Source organism: Mya arenaria, chromosome 17 (genome assembly GCF_026914265.1).
Source record: "Mya arenaria isolate MELC-2E11 chromosome 17, ASM2691426v1".
NCBI lineage: Eukaryota > Metazoa > Mollusca > Bivalvia > Myida > Myidae > Mya > Mya arenaria.
Genome location: NC_069138.1, coordinates 47,555,835 through 47,575,581, shown reverse-complemented (window position 1 = coordinate 47,575,581; position 19,747 = coordinate 47,555,835). Strand labels below are relative to the sequence as shown.

Below are 19,747 nucleotides of genomic sequence, written 5' to 3'. Positions count from 1 at the left end.
TTTTATTCTAAATTGTTTCCACTCCAGGCCAGGACATCTCCTGGTGGGTGGACGGACACAATAAGGACAACATCTGGAAGTTCCACGATGGGACACTCATGGTCGTGCACGACCCAAGAATCTGGAAGAATGAAACTGAGCCCATAAGCACCGACAAGTGTGTCTTATTGAAGAAATCAACGTTCCTACTTGAAGGGGTAAACCCTGGTAACTGTGATGGCCATATTCTTCTCGGCGTTATCTGCGAAAAGAACACCACGTCGGCGTCAGGCACGCAAGTTTAACGCTCACATGGCGTCAATGACACCGACGGAAAGATGATTTGTTTAGAACAGTAATTAGTATATAATGATCGAACTATGGAACAAATTTATATATTATGTAATAGTTAGATGGCATTAAGTAGAATCTTAATAATTAAAAATGGGATGAGTGAGCATAGCGAAGGAGCCCTTCCCTAATCATAAAGACACTACTTCAGGTAATCTAACTGACTTAGAATACAACCTCCTCATTGGCTGACACATTGTCGCGCAAAATCTGACGCGGGGTGAGTGGCAGTTGGCGAATTCTTAATGATTGCCTATCTGCAATTCCTTTGGCTGAAAATGTAGGTTAATTGTATTCTTAATTTCTTCACTCCTATAATATGGGGAAATAAGCAATTGTGTCTGGCAAACAATGGTGTACAAATATTCTATAAACAATTGCTGTTAATCATTGTCTTTGTTTTGTAAACATATCATAATCATGATAATGTATTACACTGAAGTATGTTCGCTTAACATGTGACACTTTTCAGAATTAAATTACCGCTTAAAGTTGCTCCTTTTTTCAGTTGCGACAGAAACGTTTTATGTTGTTACTTTATTATGCTATAGTCGACAAGCGACAAATGTACAATGTATAGTCATTATATATCCTTCACTTGACGTTTAAAGTGACTCGCTCATGGTTTGTAAAATGCATTTTTTTAATTAATAAAGTGTGGCAAATCATTAGACGTGTTAAAACAAAACAAAAACACACCAAAAGCTGGAACCCTTCAGCAAATGTTGATATTTGCTCAAATATCGTCTTTGATGACCACAATTTTCAATTGCGTTTTTAACGCGATTGAAAATTAATTACGGCTGTGGTGTTGCGTGATTGGTTGATTGACATTGTCACGTGTTGTCACCAATGTATCTTTAACAGGTCAACATATCCACCACCACTTTTGATGTACCGGTGGCCGTGTGGACTAGCTGGGTGTTTTCTATTTTTTCTTGACTTAACCGGTGAGGGTTCTAACTCCACTACAACCATATTCCTTTTCTATGCTATAACTGTTGTTTTTTTTGTCAATTTCGATATCATCGAGTAAAATAATGATAAAACAAGTGTTTTCAGATGCATTACCGCAAAATTTATTTTTGGTCCAAAAACATGAGAGAATCACTTTAATGAGTTGAATAAAAAACACATCGTGATTCCGCCAGCTTAATTTGCCCTAAGCACCCATACAGCGTTATGAGAGTATATATAGTTTTCCCTTGTGGGGAAAGGGCGGACGTCCAAAGATGCGCCCGATATTGCGCACTTGCATGCGGTGCCGTTTCAGTAAAGGATTTAAATCGTAACTTCAATAATCTTAAATCCTTATAGACCTCTCAAATGGCAACATTCTGATTTCTCTTATGTCGTCAACTTTGTGATCATTTTTAATACTTGCTCATGTTCATTTCACTCAAATATGTAGCTAAGTAACGAGCAAATGACACTGAGATCATTTCAATTTACTACTTAAGAATTCGGAGCTCCTCGGCCATTTTTATCGAAAACAACCTCGTATGTATTTGGACGGTTTACATACTCAAAAAGCGGTACGTTTAAGTCCGCTGCAAGTAGATCGCGTAGTAATTTTATGTAGCAGTTTAACTTAACGACTTAACTCTTGGGAATCTTAATTAGGTTTGCAATAATATATTTCACTGGCAATAAATTTAAACTTACATCAATAAATACAAATCTAAAACTCTGCATTTCATTAATGATATAATTCAAAAATTGAGAAATTCCGAGGTTGCTTCGATAAAAAAGGCCGAAGAGCTCCGAATGCGACTAAAGTCGAGTAAGATCTTTATTGAAACGGTCTTGCAGTGATCCGGTTGGGGTCTTATCACCTGATTTGGATAAATACTGATTCAAATTGCTCACTATTGTAGAGTTCTTGTTAATGTGTCTTTTAGCTCCGTTTATATATTAGGTAGGCTGTGAGAGCTTTCACACGTTTTTTTCCTTGGCCTTTTTATCACCATCTTTGACATGCGTTAATTGCATTTCAAAGTTCAGCAAATTATACCAATGAAGATGGAATTTTGGAAGAAGTCCTTGGTTAATAACATACTGACCCTTATACCAAACCGACCAAATAATCTGAAACTAATCACATTTGGAGGCATTGTACTTTCTGTATAAATGGATTTGACCTTGCAACCATCGATTTACAGGATTTGAATGTATAATTCTTATATTTGCGGATTGTACGAGGATTTTGATCTCTCTCTTTAACACAATTTACTGACTTGTGCTTGAATATGGAACATTAGAAATTAAATTAGATTAGTGTTTGTGTCATACAAAGTGAATCTGCCAAGTTGATTCGCATATGTCGGTATCCTTACATATACTACGATGAAAAAGTAAAGCATGATATATTATGCATCATAATAATACTTAAGATTTTTTATTCTAACATGGAAATGACGCCAGTGAAACTGACAGTTCACATCGGAATATTCAGTGACTCTAGCTAAGTGCTGATAAGCCCGAATGCGAGGCAAGTGAAAGGACATTTGCATGAGGACTTGGTTGAAACAATTTTAAATCCGTACTTATACGGTTATGTAAACAAATATTGTTGGCGGAAGATTTTGATTTTCTAAAACAATTTTGATTCTGTTGGCAAGGCTATCTAGAGTAGCAACGTTTGAACGCAGTTATGTCGGTGTCGGACGTTAACGTCAGCTGGTCGAACGGGCCCTCCTGCGTGTCAAGTATATCCAAAGGGACTAGCTCTGTATTCAACTCTGCCAGGAAGAGTTCTGCCTCTTATAAAGGGCCGCAACGACCGGTAAGGGGGAATCGATCAATCGCATCAATTTAGTTTTCAATATGTGTTTAAACTCGTGCAAACATGATTAATTACATCAATATTTTACAACACTTTTCCAAAACGGGTTATGTATATCGAAGACCAATAATAAACATCATACTCCAAGTGTACATTAGCGAAAAAAATCGAACTTTAAAAACAAGTCAAACAGATAAAGTAAACGTCTTGATGCAAAAAGTATACAATTTTAATATCTATATTAAGCCATTTTAATTTTTGAATTGCAAGTAATTGTTCTGCATGTACATTTATAAATCGGTTTAGGTAGCTTAGGAATTATAGTAAGGATTTTAAAGATCAGTCGATCATTTTGATTATAACGGATATTTACAGCTTATGTATTTAAAAAATCAAATAATTAAAATTCATAATAATTGACCTTTGGTGATCTTTGGCCTGGAAGCAAGACACGATGGTTATAAAATATAAACACACTCACTCAGGGACAGTGTCATTCGAAACTGTATATGGACGGTTTACAATGTCAGAACTCTACATATTAACTACGCACCAAGTAGATCGCATAGTACTTTCAATTTAGTACTTTCAATTTAGTACTTTCAATTTAGCAGTTAAACTTAATGTCTTCCCTCTTGGGATCTTAATTATTTATGCAATAATTCACTTCAATGGCCATCATTTTAAACTTAAATATACAAAATACACGTTAAAACACTACAATGAATTAATACTATTATTTATTTTTTTACGAATTACTTCTTCGACTGATAATAGCCGAACATGGAAGGGTGCATGCTTTGCCGCGCCATCCCCCTGTCAATTACCAAAAAGGTAAACATAGCCCCCAGGCTTATGAAAAAAACTTTTAGTTATTATTTTGTTGTTTTTTTGAAAATTATAATTCCATCATTATTTATGACAGCATATTTCCTAGCTATTAAGAAAATGATTGTATAATCATAGTACATTTTGAACTGGTCAGGACAACAAATGCACGCGGTAGCATTATATGGCGTCATCCTGTTCAGCTGGGTGTTATGTGACGTCATTTTCATACGCTGTGTATATAATGCCTTCACTTCCAAAGCATGCCTTTTCTAGAATGAATGTATATTTTCTTTTTCCGTGCTTTATCGGTGAATATTACCATGATGGTTTGATAAACGATTATCGTTGTTGTTGAAAAGTAAGTTAAAAAAGTAGGAGTCCCGCCCTGTGTAATACATCTAAAGGCAAAATTTACATTTTATGTCAAAGTCTTATGAACGGCAACATGTGAGGAGGTGAGAACCATGCCTGCGCTTCCTCGATTTTAGGCTTATATTTTTCTAACATTTCAATTTCGTGTACTTTTTAGAAGTGTGTGTCGGCCAAGCATTCCGGAATGCGGTTCGGAAGTTGGCGGGAACCCAAAGCGCTCAAATCCCGTTGTAATTCCGCCATAATCACGGAAGTGGCCGACTCCTCAGAGATGCAAGATCCACGGTCACCACGCCGTACAGCCGGCAGGGCCCCACAGCCATCGGCAGGCTCAGCCCGGAAGTCTGAAACAGTGCGAGATGAGAGATGTGACGTCATGCGCTTATCACAACCGACTGCTTCGAGCACGTGGAAAACGACAAAGGCCCGTGCACGGGAAGCATCCACAGACATGAATTATTATTCTTGGTCAAAGATGAATGTGTACAAAGACTATGTAGGCGTTATATATGGCGCTAACGGAACAGCTAGAAAACCGACACATAAATGATAATTTCCGGTGTTTTAATATACTCCTTTTACTTTAAGTTATCGATGTAATGTTGCATATAAAATTATGATAAATGAGTATGAAAAATAGCTTTAGTTATCAAAGATTTATGGGTGCGCCGCTCCGGGCACAGCGAGGGAAATTAGACAAACTGCCTGCACATTTTGTTGTATAAATCCCAATTCGGGGGCAGCAGTATCCCAGGGTCCGAGATGTTCCACGAACAACATTTTCTTTTTTAATCTGGCTTGAAAAGTCTATTTATCAGGGGAATGCTGTTTTACCGGGCCTGTCAAAACCTTTCCTAACAGAAAGATGATGATGATGATGATGATGATGATGATGATGATGATGATCATCATCATCATGATGATGATGATCATGATCACGATCATGATCTTTATCATGGTTTGGTGGTGGTGGCGGCGGCGGTGAATGATGATGATGATGATGATGATGATGATGATGGTGATGATGATGATGATCATCATCATCATCATCATCATCATCATCATCATCATCATTATCATTATCATGAGGACAACGGGAGAGGACGGGGACGACGAAATAATTCGTCTATTTGAATTAATTGAACCGTAAAATGTAAATATGTCCTTTGACCTTTCACGGAGGCGATTTCGATTGGCTCCGTTCCGGCTGCATTAGCACGTGTTGAAGATAACAAAGCAGGGAGGTTCATTGTGTTTGTTGTGTTGTCGCTATTTTGGAAGGGTTTGGGGGCCAAATTTCAGTGCTATGCTGGCAGAGTTGACAACCCATGGCCGGATTTAAGCTAGGAATTATCAGACTTGGCAGGGCCGCTGGAAAGGTACCAAAATTCATCTGAAATCGCGACTGTCACTTTCATCTATTGATTTGTGTATTGGAAGCCATTACTGATTAAGTCAATGTACATGCGTTCAGTTCATTATATATTCAAACATTGTGATTTTTTTTTATTGTTTTGCAAACTGCTAAACAAAATATTTTCGATATGATAAAATTAAAATGTTAAAAATATGCATTCATGAATGTCCAGAAGGTGTTGTGTTGTTTTTGAAAACTATATTTTTTTATTTTTTATTAAAAGTGTACTGTGCAATATTTATTTATTTTTTTTTTTTGTGTTAAGAAGAATCCTTAGAATGAGGAAATAGAAACTTTGGGTACACAATATGCATTGCATTTATTTTAATTAATCTGTAGTAAGGTATTGCTGTTGCTGCTGCAGGTACATTTTCAAAGTTAGACATAATTTTGTGATTGTACTGAACTATTTGGAAGAGTAGCCATACCTGGGAGCACATTTATATTGGTTCCAAGTCATATCAAATTTTGTAAAATCCTTCCGTAAATCCTTTCATTTTTCAATTACTTGGACTTTTGTTGCACAGAATGTTATCGGTCATTACAGTTTCAGAATCAATTTAGGATGTCATTCAAATTAATTATGTTAATTTAAAAATGATTTTAAAACATATCAGTACATTGGTACCAGGTAAGTACTACCTGTTGTTCTACACTGGGACAACTGTGCTATGTATTGGGTAACCCCCAAGGGGCCACCAACCCCTCTTTGTTTGGAATGATGTACAGTTTCGTTCGTGTGTCATGTATGTACAAAACAGGTGAAAAAATGGAGCGCACATTTTAAAATGTTAAAAATATTTATGATATTGTATAACTTTGTTGAAATAAACAATGTGATTATTGACATCATTGTTTAAACATGAACTATTTGAAGATGTGCTCACATGTTTTAATTGAAACAGCTGTCTCAAATCTTTCTAGAAAAACATCTGATCACAAGTGTTTCCATTAAACTTCCAGAGCAGTAATGATTTGAAAGTTAGCTTAAAGTTACAAAGTTCTGAACAATCGGTCAAATACAGGGTAGGGGACGGTATTTTATGTCTGATGATAGTTTCTTAGTTATGCACCAGTCAATTGTAACCACGGCCCCCAAAGGTCCGGGGATAGCCGGGGAAATGGGCCGTGTTTATACCTTTCATGTGGCCCCGCAGTGCCGGGTGAATGCGGTGGTTTTGTCTTCACGCCAAATATACCAGAAAATGGGCCTCACTAGGGTTCCTGGGATGTGGGGGCATTTGGCGGGGATTTTACCATCAGTTCGTCACCGCAGGGCAGGGATTTTACCCGGGCTTGGCAGGGCCGAAAGTCAAAGTACTTGCTATTCCCTGGACCTGGGTAGGTCGTGGTTACAATTGACTGGTGCATTACTAAACCATAAAATTTGATTTTTGTCCTTCAGCTAAATATAAAAAAGTTTATAATAATCAATTTAATAGAAAAGTGGAAATATTTTATTACAAGTGCTGTTTTTTAATGTTGTTATAATGATAACAATACCGATTACAGTGTGATACACTGTCAAACATCAAAATACAAGTGGGACATGGAAATGAATAATAAACAGGATGTAATATTTAATTCAAGAGTTTCAGGAAGTAAGGTCATCAAAATAACAAATTCATATCCAAAATTGTTAAATCAGTGTTAAGTATTGATTTAAAGCTGCACACTCACAGCTTGACTGTTTTGAATATTTTTAATTTTTTTCGTCTTGGAATGAGCCAAATTTTGCGTGGTCTGATATCAGAAAACCAGCGATAAAGGACTGCTGATAAAAGATGAGATCACAGTTTTTAATGTTTATGCTTGAAAATTGATGTTTTATGGCTAAAAGCATTACGTATGCAAGGAAAATTTCAGCAGTTTTCTAAGGGATTGAGATCTGTTCTATTGTGTGTTATCCTATATGACTGAATTGAAATCAGCTGATTTTGAGACAAAAAATGAAAAAGTTTTAAAATTGGTCAGTCTCTGAAAGTGCAGCTTTAAAAGTCAACTATGTATAACTTTCCAGTGAGTATTTTTGCTGTGCAAGCACCAACAGTGTTAATTGAATCAGTATTCACAAGTTATGTAGACACTGCAACATAAAACCTGTAAAATTGAATAAATAATCAATCAGATAAGAAACAAGGCAGCTATCAACCGGCTATAAAGTGTGTTTCACAGTCATTGAGCAAACAAAGGACTAAACTGTAAAGATAACTATGGAGAGATATGAAGACTGATAAATCTGATACCAGCCAATGAAGTCCATAGCATTTAATGACAGTATTACTCTGAGTGTTGTAATTCCTATATTGGAGTATTGGGTGTTTACTATACAGTATTGATCTGGTGGGGTTGTATGGTGTGGTGTTTGTGAAATCGCAGTGGAGTGACAGCTGGCAGGCTGTATGACCAGCCGTGCAAATGTAACAGTTTGTTCTCATTGACAGAATTTTCCAGCACTTTGTGTCTGGTTTTGTTGATCAGTTTTTCACAGTCAGGGGCACTGGGTCAATAATGTGGTGACAGGTTGGGATGAAGCTGAAGCTTGTTTTTGTAATAAATGACTCAGATTCAATAGACCTCACATTCTGATCAGCTGTTCCATTTTCATGTCCATATTATACATGTGTAATACTAAATACACAAGTCAGTCAACAGCTGCCACAATGAACTGTTTGTATACAATTTAGACTAGTCATTTACAAGATACAGTATACATTCAATATGTATTTATTTAATGTTGCTCTTAATACAAATAAAAATTTCTTATTGTATTAAGAGCAACAAGTCTTTAGCTAATAATAATGCTTGGTTATAAAGTATAATATATGGATTTCACTTAAAACCTAAATAACAGTAAAAGACAGTGCCTATAAAATCACTTTTATTTAGCTTTGACATATTGATTAAAGAAAGTTTGAACCCACAGCTAATGGTTTTTATTATTTTGTCCCGTTCCTAGTCTTTACTGCTACAGTTTGGTTTAGGTTAATAGCTTAACAAGCCAAGCCTTTGAAGTGGTTCAACAGATTTGATGGTCATAATATTTTTGGAAGAGAAAAAACTACATTGAAGGCATCAGAATCTAAGATTATTGAGTTAGTATAAATTGTTTATTAACATGATATGTGTATATACAGAATACAGATTCTCAGAACGTGAAGTATCAAACAGAGAAGACCCAGCTGGATGGTCACCTGTATGTATTGCACTTAGAGCTACAAAACTAGGCCATAATTATAAAAAGGTTGTTTGGCTTTACCCAGCCGTCTCACAACTGACAGTTTTTTATCCTCTGGGGTGGCATGATTATTTTGTTATCATTACCAATTTAAGGGGTAAGGAAGTAAAAAAACCCATCCCTCAAAATGCTGTCCAGGTATTGTTAAAGAAATTATTTTTTATTCTGGCCTTCCTTGCTTTTTTTTTATTTTTATTAAGTGTAATACTCAATATAATTCCATTTGCTTACTAGCAGCTACAATATCTGAATCAGATATTCTACTTCTACCCATTACATTAGTTTTACCTGAATCAGATATTACAGGACCACCTGAATCAGATATTACAGAATAGAATTTCCACATATGTTAAGTGGTGCTAGGTGTAAAATGCTTAACAATGATATTCACTTAAAACAAAGTCCAAACTAACTGTTCATGTTAATACAAGAATTGAGCATGTATCTCTGTGCCTGGACAAATGTTCAAAGATAAAACAAAAGCCGGAGTGGAAGTCTAACCTCAAATGTGATCAATATCTGTTTAGAAAGTCGATTAAACATCGAGACTTTGCACAAAGAGCTTTCACTGCTCCATTACTCTTCTAAAGTCAATATATGCCGCATAATATGTTCTCAAAATAAACAATTAGCGTCCTGTAAGGTTATCAAACTGGAGCTTTGTCAATATTTTCTCTTGGTGAATAAACTTAACAATGCAATCAAAATATGAGCTTTAGCTTGCTTATACATTTAGTTAAGAATGTGTTATCATAAAGATATAAACCAAAAAAAATATTTCAATTTATATTTAAAAGAGTGTATTTCAAAATTGCAACAAAAATGAAGCATATCAAATATAACACATCATGTTTGCAGTACAACCTGTATTCAAAGAGATTTCCATCATTTCATTTGGGTTTAAACAATAAATGCAATCTGTTCAGCTGTCATGGTGATGTTAGTCTGGTTAAAGAATGTTTTTTCACCAGTTACAACAAGGACAAGTCATATAAGGTACAGATATTTGTTGAACAAGCAAAACGACAAGTATTTGACATTTTTAATGAGGACAGTACTAGTCTGATGGCAATTTTTGTCAATTTGGAAATTGCTATGACTATGAATAATGACTGACATTTTAGTCAGCTTTCCAGAAATAAAATCTTGATTTCTATTGTTTTTTTGGGAAATTAATGTGTAATTATTAAATAATTATCTATTATTTACATAATTGATTTAAAGAAATGCTTATGCAGTCACCGTGGTGCATGACACCTCTTTATGACTTTTAAGTTCTATGACATAATATATATCATCACAAATTAAATCAACTACAAATTAAAGCATCATACTTTTTACCAAATCTCCATTTTTGGCGTCCAATGTGTCATGTGATAAAAAGAATCTTGCAAGAATTGTCAATTAAAAAGTTTGTTGTAAGAGCTAAAAGGTTAAGGTAATTTCTGATGCCAATGCTGAAGGGTCAGCATCACTCTGTCAGGTGACCAGAGCTCATACAGGTAGATCAACGTCTTGGCAACTTTTTTATTTTCTGTCTTGGAACAAGCAAATTTTTGCGAAAATCCATGGAAACCAGATATATAAGACTGCTGACAAAAAATTAAATCACAGATTTTTATATTTAAGTTAAAAAATTAATGTTTTGTGCATTTTTCTTAAACCGTTAGTAACTGTTTAAGCCATAAAACATTAGTTTTCAAACGGAAATATGAAAATCTACGATCTGATTTTTGTAGTCAATCCTATATCATTTGCTCTTTCCAAGACAAAAATATAAAAAAGATGTAAAAATGGTATACCCGGTATCTGTGGGAGTGCAGCTTTAAACCTGGAGACGGGCCTTTAGGGATGACGCTATGGTGGTATTCACAGGTAATCCAATTTTGAAAGATGCAGCCCTGTTATAGGGAGATAAAAGTGTAGAAAAAATGTATAACCATAGCTTTTTATTTTAATTTTCATGCGATTTAATTTTTCAGACGAAATATGCTCTTCTGGATGAAAGGGACATAAGCCTTGTTGATAGCCATGCATTTGAGGTAAGTGTACGATTATTACCGTCATTACACCAGTAAAATCTTTGCCCAAATCGTTACAGATGATACAAAAAAATCATTTGGAAGAAAACTTCGGTAGTTGAAAGCTTGGAAATTCAAGCCTGGTGTCACTATTTCAATCAGTCTTGAAATAAAATTAAGTATTATAATATAAATCTGTGAATTTGCTAAGTAATTGTTATAATTGCAAATTATTTTATTTTTAACATACTAGTTGAAAAATGGTTGATAAAAAATACTGTATTGGAGAGACTTAAACTTCCACATTTCTGTGAAGTTCATACTTCCAGTTTCAAATTCTTTATGGAAACCTTGCTGTTACCATTGAGTTCATAGATAATTTATAATAACGACCTGAGCAAAGACATAGGAACTTCATTTAGAATTTCACCCAAAAAATCCTGCATTCTCCAAATATTTCAATGAGATAATTGAATGAAAGTGACATGTTAATGTTTAAAGCATATAAATTACAAAGGCTAATGATTATAGCCGTTTGGAGGGGATAGATGATGTCGCACAATATATCTAAGCTCCAGAACTGGTACTTATAATAACCTGCTTTTAGCCAACCTGTACCAAACATTGTATTGTGGTTTTTCTTTTCGCCCTGACCCCCTATACCCCAACAACATGTTTCACATGTAATGCTCCATGTTTCAGGCTCGTACCGAGATTGACCAGGATGGGACGGGAGCCCGAGTGTTTGCATACACGTACAGTGTAAAATCCGGCCTTAACCATGGACAGTACCTGCATTATCTCATCTGGTAGGGACATGTTTCAGTGTTCAGCGTTATGTGCGCTGTACTTTTGTTTAACAAGAATTATCTCTGTGAAAAAGATTGTCGGCACAGTTTCAGAGACTAGAATTGGAGTGTGATTATGATATGTGTTTGTGTTTACTAATGTTAATGAAATGTGTTGTTTGCTAGTATGGTAATATTACTGTTCATTGAATGAAATAGAAATTAATGCCCTTGTTTGACTTAATTGTAGACAAATTTGAATAATTCTTAAAAGTTTAACTGAGAGTACCCGTAGTTGATTGCAGCATCTTCAAACAATGTTTGTTTCTGTACATTTCACTGAGGTACAATTGATTTAAATGATTAATAAATTCAGCATAGAATTTATATAGTGATTCATTTTCAGATAATTTCAAATGCTTTCCTTATATTCGCATGTTTTATTGGCATTGAGGAAAATACGCAATAATCCAATGCATGTTTAAGTGTATGCACTACTTTTAAAAATGCATCCCACTGATGCATGTGTTAAAAATAATTGGTCCTCAAAAAAAACTGTGAATGTAGGACTGTGGATGCAGAACAAAACGTGTCAGTTATCATGTAATGACCTGGCAATCTATATTTGTGCATAGGTGAATTACGGTAATTAATTTCCTGCAGGGAAAGACACAATGGTGGTGTGGCTGTGGGTTGGAAAGTAATACATCGGAACAACATCACCGTCGACAACCGACTGGATAACCTTGTGCTCGTGCCGGAATCCTGCACATCTGTACCACATTCAGGTATGTTCTTGACCAATTGTAGTGTTTGTGTTTTAATACTGTTTCAATATTAAATCAATAGCTTATAAATATATAATGGTAATACATAGTACTTAACAATATCACTATCGAAAACAGTCTCAATAATTTTGTGCTGATTACATAATCCTCCACTGTATAACCTCCCTTGGTTGTATACCAAATGTTGGTTGTAATATTCACACTATATGAGAAGAAGGCATATCATATAAATTGCATTGTATGCTAATGTAAACATTGCAGTTCATCAGTGTTTGAAAACATTCAGGTAGAGCACAAATAATCCTGAATTTAACATTCACTGACCAAATGTTTACATATACATATACCAGTCAATCCTTATTTTAGTCAAACAAAAGTGCTAGTTTCGTCAAAGTAAATGTAGCTATTATTCAAAATATGTTTTCTTTTCTTCAATCACATGGATTTCCCCCCTGAAAGGTCAGGCCATGACCTGAAAATTATATTAAGTCTGGGTTTAGTTTCATATGCATGTTTATAATTCAAATGAACATGTAGTGATTACTGGTATACTTCTTCAGCTTGTGTATTAATTATTGTGTATCACAAAACTCATAATTAATTAGTATCTACATTGTCATGGTGACAATAACATTGACATTAATGGTGATATTTACGAAGGTCAAAAGTCACAACATTTGGTCTGTATTTGCTAAGTGTGCTAATTAATTGTACATAAAATGGAAAGTAACAGAATTTATTAAATGGTTATCTGACCATGAATTTGCAAAGTTAAAAAAGAACTTTTAAAGTGACACTTTTATTGAAAATCAATCTCTAAACATGTATTACAAACATATATTTTGAGTGTGTAACTACTTACTAAATAATGCATTTATGAAAAGTATTAATTACTTATAGCAAGATTGTAACCATGTATCTAATAGCTGGGAGTGCACAAATAATGAATGACTGGTGGGTCTTCAAAGATTCACAGTGATCAGCTACATGTGTATCATCTCTATCATAGAAATACCATGTTTGCTACATCTTTCTTTCAATTTAAACAAGGTATTCTACATAAGAACCATTGTTTTTTATATTTATTCATCCTTTCGGGTAAATTAAAACAAATGTATTTATTGCGCTACGTCTTATTTGGTAGTAAGAGAGTAATTTTAATAAAGCAAGTACAAAGTTTTTCTTAAAGCAGACAATGGTTTATTTGTGCAAGGAAAAATCGAAAATGCACAAAAAAAACATTTTATCCATTTCTTCAGCGACAAAGTATATAAAACTGTTGGATTTGCAAAATGATTAATTTAGAAAAAAAAAATTGGTTTGGTATCTTATTTTATCATACTGACTGAAACTTTATCATTGTAACTACATGTTAGACCATGGATTTCATATGTCATTTATCTTGTAACTAGGATTTGTTATCTTGTTTAAGTTGTTTATGTAGTTATAATCATATAATGTGCTATCTTACAGCTGAATAAACATGGCAAGAATACAAGAAAAGGAAATTGAAAGAAAAAAACACAGTTTTTATATTTTCCTGTAAGAATATAGTGAACAAGTGCAGGTAGCGTACTGTTATTTTTATCCTGAATTACTCCGTAAACTTAAAGAGAAGAGCAAGAGGGGAGAAGGTGTTTGAGTTAGGAAGGTGTAGCCTAGTCTATTGGCTGCATAATGAATTGACCCCACTGCTTCCCCCATACAGATTAAGGAGGAATTTAGAAGTCTTAAGGGAGAAATTTAACCTAATCCATAAACAAGGTGTAAAGCGAAGAAAAATGATTTATTCCCTGAAAAAGTTATTCTGTAGCCATGCTGTGTGTGCATCACCAATAAACCACCTCCAATAAGGAGTTCCAGCCTTCTCAAGCAAGAATTTTGTAACCAAGTTGAAATTATTTTTTTTCTCTTTCTGGGAATCAGGTCAGTGGGTTCTAGTAACTAAAACAAAGAAATTGCCATTTATCTTGTACTACAGATAAGAAATTGCAGTTTACTAGGAACAGACAAAAGTCACTACGAGTTGGCCTTGCAGAAGTACAAACTGAACTCACACAATGGTTTATCTAAGGTAAATAAACATAATTTTTTTTGTAAATTCTATAGATGAGGACCAGTGCAGCAAGCTAGGCAAGGATGGAAGTCTGTACTGGTTGGCTGTCCAGCAGCTTCATGTGGATCCAGTCTATCAACACTTTCATGAACCAGTCTGCAGTAGACTGCTTGATAGAGATGGGGATACTGTCAATGAGGAAGGTAATGCACTATTTTTTCTGGCTCCCATTCCTTTTCATGAATATGATTGTAGCATTAATTGCTTGATAGAGAGGGTCAGAAAGACTTATAGGAAGCTACTTTGGCTTGCCCCAGGTTATATTTACATGTACTTGTTGCAATAGTTGAACTGTAAGTTTATGTGCACCATCTCTCAAAGAACTTAAGCATATAAGCATTTTAAGTTTTTATACATCTGTTAATTGATCAGGACATATTAAGTTTTACCTGAGGCGGGTGGCATCCAGTATGTGTTTCAATCAATACCTTTAGAAGCCTTTAATTTTAATAATCACCTAAAATCAGTCTTGACCAATCAATAACTTTAGAAGCCTTTGTCCAATCAAATTTGGTCAGAATGTGTATGAACATAATATCTTGAACATATCTTGGCCATATCGCCTGAGACATTCAAGAATTATCATCCTTGATTAATAATTATAATAATAATAATAACTACCTTAAATCGGTCTTGTCCAATCAATAACTTTAGAAGCTTTTGTCCAATAATCACCAAATTTGGTCAGAATGTTTATGAGTAGGTTCGAAAACCAGATGTGTAATCTCAGTCACTCCAGAGTTATGACCCTTGAGTTGGCAAAATGTGTATTTACAGAGTCTGCTCTCTAAATTTGGCTCAACATTCAACAACTTAACACCAAACTTGATGTCCTAAAATTAAGATGGGCATATTTTGTGACGGTTAAATTTAATTCATTTTCTTAAAAAAAACTTTTATTCTGTCAGATATGACAAATGTTACAATGATTCAAAATAATATTTTATTTACTATATTAAACCCCATCTCCATTTCCCTGCAGTCACAGTGCTAGAGACGAGCAGTGTTCTATTCTATGAGTGCCACTACCCACCGTGTACGAACATGGAGAAACACCTGCGAGAGTTCAGCATGTGTGGCAGGTGTCAGTCTGTCAGGTAAACAGAGTACAATTATGTATGATAACATGTAAGATGATTCAGTTAGGAGGACTATGAACACTACTGTAGTGTTCTCAATAAGAACCAGCTGCCGGCCAAAATGGACGGTTCGAATGGCAGTTGGGCCAGTTCAAGTTTAGAAAAATAAGTGAATTTTAACTAGAGTAGGTAAATGGTTCAACCGAAACTTATTAAGAACCGTGTTCTGTGTAGCTTTATAATTACAGAGACACATGCCCTATGCGTTAATGCCCTGTAAGACAAACAGTTGATGCAGACTTTTGTCAGTATGATTTAATGACAACATTAAATTTCATACAGCTTGCTTAAGAGGAATTCCTGATCTTAAAATTGAAATAGGGGCCAGTAGTTGTGAAACCTTTCATTAAATAAAATTGTTGAAGCTGAATATATTACACGCTGTGTCACACCATGATTCTTTGGGTCCAAATGAGGTATCTTGGAGAATATAAGACATGCACATTTCTGTGTTCAGTAGTTTGTCCTTAATACATTGCACAGAAATTTCGCATTTAGATTAAAAATAAAATTTGAAGAATCTGTGTAATACCGCTTCTGATAATTCCTTTACTTTACAGTAATCTTTGACTGGTGTTTTTTTCAGATATTGTGGTTTGAGCTGCCAGCAGAGAGACTGGTCTGTACACAAACAGTATTGTCGTGAAAATCGCCGTCCTGACCTCACAGAAATTCCAGACAGATAGGGGCAAATCACAAATTTCATCTATCATATGTCATGAATATAACCTTCCTTTGGTCAACAAGGAGCACATCACTCTAGATTCATCACCATTGGTCATCAATGTTATCTCCCTTGGTTTTAGCATACTTGTTTACGTTCCATTGACTTACATGTGAGAGTACTTCAGGGGTGCTTAACTCTAGCTTTATAGTTTGTCATTGTAATTACCTCCCCTTGTTTTACAGTTGCCATTTAAAGGCATCTTACATACCTATCCATATCATTTATAAAGCCCCCCCCCCCTCCCATCCCCTTTTTAATTTCATGAACTATTCACCCTCATTTATTATTTCTAATAATGCTTGTACTACTTGTAATTAACTTCTTTTATCGTTTACTTGCATTTACTGTCGACTTATTTAACGCTGTTTTATTGAGCAATCTATTCAAAATGTTTTTGGGTTTATCAAGACTAAGGTATCTTGTTTGTCTCAAACCATATTTCTAAATGAATTTTTACAGAAATCTCAGATATAGATTGAGTCATGTTCACTATTTTGTAGCAGTTTTTTGTTATACAGATAGTTTAAAAAATTATGAGAGAATTTAGCAATATTTTATTTTTATCAGTTGAGAGTAAATTGTTTGATTTTGATTTTTATAAATTGGCAAGAATCAATTGTTTGCCCGTGATATTTGAGGGAACCATCGACATGTGAAGGTGCTTTCATAAGTTTGGTTTTAAAATGTTATACGGGGTGAAAGCGGACACATGTCCTCTCTGCGCCCTTAGGAACATTTTGAAAGACTGACATGAAAGAATATTTAGAACTAATGTGTACGCTCAGGCGCACTGGAGTATGGGTACTGGGTACTTCCCTGATGATAAGGACAATTTCTGTCTTGTTTGTTTTGGAGTTATTATTGTTTCCATTTTGAAGTTTCATATTTTTTTATGTTTTTATACACATACATATAAGATTGTTCATTTTTCAAACTGAGAACATTCCGTTTACAGGTTTAGTTCATTCCAATGAAATTGCTCCTTGCTGGAAATGAATTCCTCACTACTTAATAAATATGTGCTTAGTTATCAAATTTGTGCTTTTGTAAAGGTAGAATGAAATTAACAAAATACCACCTTGTGTAGGGAAAAGCCCAATTCAAGAAAACAAAAGCTTTATGAAGGAAAACGTGTTGATGATTATTTTAATGTCGTACAGTCACAGTCAAAGTGTATCTCTTGCTTTCTCAAAAAAGAATTTAAGGGAATCAGAATTTGATACTGATTATATTAATTTTCATTAAATTCGGCAAACAAATGTATAATGAATTAAGAGTTGATGGGATTACATCATGGTTCTGCTGCATGATAATTCACAAAAATAGCAGCCATTTAGATCAAACAATCTGTAATTATCGAATAGGATTTCTAAAAGTTTTTTGAGCTATTTTATCTGGTTCTTAAAACCACATTTGTTATACATTTTATGTTCATTCCATAATATTTTCATTCCAAAGCTCAATAGATCTCTATTGTATGTACACTGTTACAAAGGTATGATATCTTGCATAAGGTTATAGTGGTAAATTTATTTACATGTTTATGTAGGACAACGCGTTATTTTATAAACACCTGTTTATACATCATATTTCTTAATTTTATTTTAAGTGTTGCATTTACTGATGAATCAAACTCGCATCTACGCAATAAGATATAATTTGTGCCATGGTCTTTGCTTTATAGTTATTGTTTTAAGTACAAAATACCAGAATGTTAATTACAAAAGCATGTTACATTTTGAACTGTGCAAAGAATTTTTTTGACAAATTTTGTTTGTCTGCATGTTTACACCTCTACGCATACTTTGACATAGAACTTTGTCTACATGCAGAGCTCTTTTATCCCTTATATATACCGAATTATTCAAATTATTTTAGTAATTTGATTGAATATATGTTAAGACATGTATATTTTATTGTTTTATTACATTGAGTTATACTTAATATTAAGATTTTTAAGCTACTGGTATTATAATAATGAAATGAACTTTGCGGGATACGTTGATGATAGGAAATTTATATGTATAACTTGCTGTGAAACTAACATGCGTGCATTTTGTTGTTTCTAACACTAGTCATTTATAATTTATGTACCCTTGTATTGTGTTAATTTATTAAATACTAACGAGTTACATGTACATGTAGGTAACCCTAGTCTTTTTGTGTGGATAACAATTTATTAATATTATTCATTGTTAATATTTTGCCAGTTAACACAGATAGTTTTAGCTTCGTTGTTAAATTGCCTGCATATGAACTTATGAATGGATTTTAATTGAGTGTGTACATTACTTCCAGTGGATATATTTGGATCTTTTTTTAAACATAATTTTTGGACCTATCATATAAGGTTTTAGCTAAAGAGTTATGGAAGGGTGCTACACCTTGTCCTGCTTCGGTAGCACCCTCCTGCCCTCATGGAGACCAGCATGGGCACCCTCCTGCCTTTATAAGTACATAAAAATGCTTAAGACTGTAAAAAAATGTTTATTTTGAGCGAAATTTATTATATGATTGTAATTACATAAACACTTTACATGTTTGGCAGTTGATACCTAATATTAGTTTAATTAAACACAATGCCTGACATGTACTGTCAAATTCATAATGTTGGATATAAAATGTGCCCTTTTCTGCTGCACTTTGTCTTCGTAAAACCAGGCTAAAACCCTATATGTATATCATTATTATCATCATAAGTGTGTGGATTTAAACTATCAGTGCTTTAAATGCAAACAAAATGCATTCTGATTCTTATTCAACTTGACTGATAAGCCGTTAAAAATGACTCAGACTCAGTTTCATTATAATCATGCATTTTGGGGGGAATTGACATTTGTATTTGGATGAAGATCAAATTCTTATTCTGACTGACTTTTATGTTAACCATTAGTCAAAAGAATAAGGATTTTAGTGAATTCTGGGTAGTAAGTTTTATGTTACTGAGTAAGTACAATTAGGGACATTGTCTTTCTTTTTTTCTTTTTTTTAACCATGTACTTTTTATATTGTGTTGGTGCTAATCTCTTAAGTTTTCATTATGATCTTTTCTAGATCTCTGTTCACTTTTTTGGCATGTTCTTTTTTATTTGGCCATACAAAACATGTATTTGTATTTATGGTTATATGAATGACTTTTATACTCGTGAATCTTGACACAAATTCTTTAAGTATAGAAACAATTTGGCTATGGAC

General features: G+C 34.2%; 2 protein-coding genes across 2 annotated transcripts in view; both read left to right on the top strand.

Annotated features, from left to right (window-relative positions):
* LOC128223769 (uncharacterized) overlaps positions 1-987 on the top strand; it is a 34,685-nt gene extending 33,698 nt beyond the window's left edge. The window contains exon 6 of the mRNA XM_052933141.1: positions 28-987. Within this exon, the coding sequence (XP_052789101.1) occupies positions 28-284 (257 nt within the window). The 3' untranslated portion in view covers positions 285-987. The remainder of the gene's footprint in view (positions 1-27) is intronic.
* A 4,553-nt stretch (positions 988-5,540) lies between these two features.
* LOC128224408 (zinc finger MYND domain-containing protein 19-like) lies at positions 5,541-19,484 on the top strand. Its single transcript, XM_052934237.1, has 7 exons — positions 5,541-5,697; positions 10,956-11,015; positions 11,697-11,803; positions 12,446-12,570; positions 14,680-14,829; positions 15,669-15,783; positions 16,412-19,484. Exons 1-7 carry the CDS (start codon positions 5,647-5,649, stop codon positions 16,509-16,511), a joined length of 708 nt encoding a protein of 235 aa, XP_052790197.1. The 5' UTR covers positions 5,541-5,646; the 3' UTR covers positions 16,512-19,484.
* The last annotated feature ends 263 nt before the right edge of the window (positions 19,485-19,747 follow it).